Raw genomic sequence first — 4,498 nt, 5'->3', positions numbered from 1 at the left:
CCGTGGACCCCTGCACCCGTGACGGAGAACCTGGTGAAAAGTCCTCCTCCTGGCTTTGGCTTGGCGCAGTTATCTAGGGAGTGAACCAGCGGATGGAAAACCTGTGTCTCTCTCGCTCTGCCTCTGCTCTCTCTAACTCTGCCTTTCAAATAAATCTTAAAAAAAAAAAAAAAAAGAATCAAATGCTAATGTCTCCACAAACTTGTTTTCTGATTATGACACTTCTTATGACTATTTTTCTAAACACTCAATAAATTAATATTTTGTGTAACCTAGGTAACACTCACATTCTGCCACAGCAGAATATTCTAGTTCCTTGTGCATATTTTACATACTCTACAAACTCTGGGAAGTTCATTGGCAAGGATGTCTTTGGGCTTTTGTTTTTACCAAGGTAAAGGTCAATAAATCAAAACAATCAAACAAGCCAATAGTTGCAGTTGTGCCTACCAGCATTTCCAAAGAAGACTCATGTTCATGGAAAAGAACAATTGAAACGGTATATAACTTGAGAATTTATTGTTGTAGCATGGAATGCGTGCTCCAGGAATTCAGAGAAAAAAATATAAATATGAATTTCAGTACCATACACTTTGATCAAGAGATCAAGATTTCAGACATATTTATGAGTAGGGAGGGCAGAAAAATAGCGAATAAAGTAACATATACTCTAGTACACTTTGGCGTACTTACTACATATAAGACAGGATATCTCATTGTGTAAGTAACCCTGTGTTAGCAACCATAACATCATATAACTGCTTTATTTCCTTACAATTAAGTATCTTTATTCCTTAGCACCTAAATCTCTTGGTTATTTTCCAAGATGAAATTATTTTTTTCTTAAATTAGATACTATTAAATTTATAACAAAACTGCAGTATATAAGTAAATTAAAAACTCACTTTAAATAAAAAAGTCACTTCAACTTTTATAAAGTTATCAAAAGAGGCCCGTGTGGCGGCACTACACATAAAGCTGCTGCCTGAGATGCCAGTTTGTGTCCTGATTGCTCTACTTCCAATCCAGGCCCCTGCTAATGGCCTGGGGAAAGCAGCAGAAAATGGCTCAAGTGTTTGAGCCCCTGCTACCCATACAGGAGACAGTTGAAGTTCCTGGCTCCTGGCTTTGGCCCATCCCACTGCTGGCTGCTGCTGCCATCTGGCGAGTGAAACAGCAGATGGAAGGTTGATATTTCACTCTCTCTCTGTTAACTTTGATGTTCAAAATAAATCTCTTTTTAAAATTCTCAACAACAAAAATCCTTGCCACTAAATCACTTGTAAATTCAAGCAGCTTATAAAAAAAGACATGGCATATTACAGGGCTGTACAATTTATTTTTAAAGCTATATTTAAGCTATAGATAAATGTCTATGTCCTATAACTAAAATAGATGCACAAAATGAAATTAAAAGATGGCCTAAATTAAATACAAAGAAAGTTGTAATATTTTCTTCCTGTACCCTAATGAATCATTATTATATATTCACTGGAATGTCCTATGCCATAAACAAACCTTTTGAAATTGAAGATCCCTGAAGAAGTATAAAGATACCCTTACAAAATATACTCACAAATATACAAAAATATGTAATATGTGGTACTACAATAAGTGGGGAAAATACAGACTTAATAAATGGTAGTGAGAGAAGTATAACAAATATTTTTAATAAATATTGTTATAAATAAGGGGAAAAAAATCAGATCTCTACTTTCTCTCTGCCCTTCCACCTCCAAACAATACATATACTTCCTCAAATTCTAGGTGGACTAAAGATCAAAACATAAAATTCAAAAATATAAATATTTAAAGAAAATATACAGGAATATATTTATATATTTATGGTTTTTGTTTCTTTTCTCTCACTGTCACTCTGCCTTTTAAATAAACAAATAAAAAATCTTTAAAAATGTTCAGGGACTAGCGCTGTGGCACAGCAGGTTAAGCCAACACCTGCAGTGCCAGCACCCAATATGGGCACAGGTTCGAGTCTGGCTGTTCCACTTCTGATCCAGCTCTCTGCTATGGTCTGGGAAAGCAGTGGAAGATGGCCCAAGTCCTTGGGCCCGTGCATCCACATGGGAGATGTGGAAGAACCACCTGGCTCCTGGCTTCAGATCAGCGCAGCTCTGGCTATTGAACCAGTGGATGGAAGACCTACCTCTACCCTACCTCTACCTCTCTCTCTCTCTCTCTGCCTCTCTGTAACTCTGCCTTTCAAATAAATAAATAAATCTTTAAAAAAAACGTTTTCAGAGTATTAAGACGTGTATGAGATTGACTTAAAATTCCAGTACAGATGGTCCCTGACTTAAAATGGCTGACTTACAATTTTTCTATTTTATGGTGGTACAAAAGTGATAAAAACTCAGCAGAAACTTTATTTCAAATTTTGGGTTTTGATTTTTCTCCTGGGCTAGCCATATATATAGGGTGATAGTGTCATGCAGGAGCTATGAACTATATTCATAGGTAGCCATGTCACCACAAAAATAAACAACCAATACTCCACAATGGACCATTTGCTAAATTATGATATTTAGGTATATTAAACACATTTCCAACTTACAATATTTTCAATTTATCATGTTTATCAGGTTGTAACTTCATAAATTGAAAATCATCTGTAATTTTATCTATTTCTTTTACTTTCATTTAATGTCACTCTTGGATATTTAAAATTCTCTATTCCAAGACCTGATACTGTAACATAGTGGGTTAAGCTGCTTGCAATGCCAGCATGCCATATTAGTGCCGGATCAAGTCCTGGCTATTCCACTTCCAAACCAGGTCCCTGTTAGTGCTCCTGGGAAAGTGGCAAAAGATGGCCTGAATGTTTTTCCTCTGCCACTCACATAGGAGACATGGATGGAGTTCTAAGCTCCTGGCCTTTATATGGCCCAGTCCCAACTGTTGTGACCATTTGGGGAGTGAACCAGGAAATGGAATATCTGTTTCTCTCCTTGTGTCTTTTCCTCTCTCTCCCTGCAACTCTGTCTTTCAAATAAATGATTTTTTTTTAAAAAGTCTGTATTCTCTAGTCTCACATTATTTTTCTTTCCAGTAGACCACACTGGTCCAAAACAAGGTAAGCATCCAATAAAAACTTGGGAGTGAGGGAGGGAATGAGGGTATAGTGAAAAGTATCATTATCCTCTTAAAACTATATGTAAGAAATACAAAAAAAAGTTATTGCAAAATTTAAAGGAAAAAAAGAAAGGGAAGAATTTTTATCTATGAAATATGTTCTCTTTACATTAATAAAAACTTAAAAAAGGTTTACTTTCAAATGTTAATACTAAATGTAAGTAAATTATTTTCAAGTGAACTATTTACTGTAAAAAAAAGTATTTGAGGCCGGCTCACTAGGCTAATCCTTCGCCTTGCGGTGCCAGCACACCGGGTTCTAGTCCCGGTCGGGGCACCAGATTCTGTCCCGGTGGCCCCTCTTCCAGGCCAGCTCTCTGCTGTGGCCTGGGAGTGCAGTGGAGGATGGCCCAAGTGCTTGGGCCTTGCACCCCATAGGAGACCAGGAGAAGTACCTGGCTCCCGCCATCAGATCAGCGCGGTGCGCCGGCCGCGGCAGCCATTGGAGGGTGAACCAACGGCAAAGGAAGACCTTTCTCTCTGTCTCTCTCTCTCACTGTCCACTCTGCCTGTCAAAAAAAAAAAAAAAAAAAAAAGTATTTGAAATGTTTACATGTATCACCTAAAACTATATAAAGCATGAGCTTTGAAAAAGACAAAATTCAAATGATTCTGATCATCACTACAGAAATATATGGAATTTTAAACTATGTGGATGTTTAAGTACTCACCAGAAGTTTTTGTTTTTCCATCATCAACACCAACAGCCAATGATTCCATCATATCAGCTTTTCTCCTATGAAATTCAGATGGATGCATCCTTCCCCTGTTTACTTCTATCTCCATATTTCGTAGTTGCTGTTCTTTGTATCCCCCAGAATTATCTAAACCATACTGTCTCTGTTGAATATAAAAAGAAATGATAAATCTTAATGTAACTTTAATTCAAACAGGATAGAAATTTACTAGTTTTATTTATTTGCAAAGGTAGGATGAAATATCATGGTTCACAAGTCAACATAAATACTTTTATGAAAATAAAATCTCCCACAAACATAATACAAATCTCTGACTTAATTAACAAGGGCTTCTCTAAACAACCACTGTGGACCAGATACTTGCTTTCCTTATAGCAGAGAGAAGAGAAGATCCTATTTTGCTACTAAAGGTGTTATGGAAGCAGAGAAGTTTTGAACATATTGCTAATTTTTAAAATTTTTTTTTGACAGGCAGAGTTAGAGCCAGAGAGAGACAGAGAGAAAGGTCTTCCTTTTTTCCGTTGGTTCATCCCCCAAGTGGCCGCTACAGCTGGCGCATTGTGTCAATCCGAAGCCAGGAGCCAGGTGCTTCTTCCTGGTCTCCCACGCAGGTGCAGGGCCCTAGGACCTGGGCCATCCTTCACTGCACT

General features: G+C 37.5%; 1 protein-coding gene across 12 annotated transcripts in view; it reads right to left on the bottom strand.

Annotated features, from left to right (window-relative positions):
- ZUP1 (zinc finger containing ubiquitin peptidase 1) overlaps positions 1-4,498 on the bottom strand; it is a 34,772-nt gene that overhangs the window by 9,521 nt on the left and 20,753 nt on the right. For all 12 annotated transcript variants that reach the window (XR_016234529.1, XR_016234531.1, XR_016234533.1 and 9 more), the window contains one exon: positions 3,822-3,990. Coding sequence is in view for 3 of the 12 variants with exons in the window: in XM_008263412.5 (XP_008261634.2) it covers positions 3,822-3,990 (169 nt within the window). In the remaining 9 variants the exon portion in view is untranslated. The remainder of the gene's footprint in view (positions 1-3,821; positions 3,991-4,498) is intronic.

Source organism: Oryctolagus cuniculus, chromosome 5, assembly GCF_051225735.1.
Source record: "Oryctolagus cuniculus isolate XC-2025 breed Fujian yellow rabbit chromosome 5, ASM5122573v1, whole genome shotgun sequence".
Classification (NCBI taxonomy): domain Eukaryota; kingdom Metazoa; phylum Chordata; class Mammalia; order Lagomorpha; family Leporidae; genus Oryctolagus; species Oryctolagus cuniculus.
The sequence above is the reverse complement of the archived record's forward strand: the minus strand, read 5'-3'. Positions and strand labels throughout refer to the sequence as shown.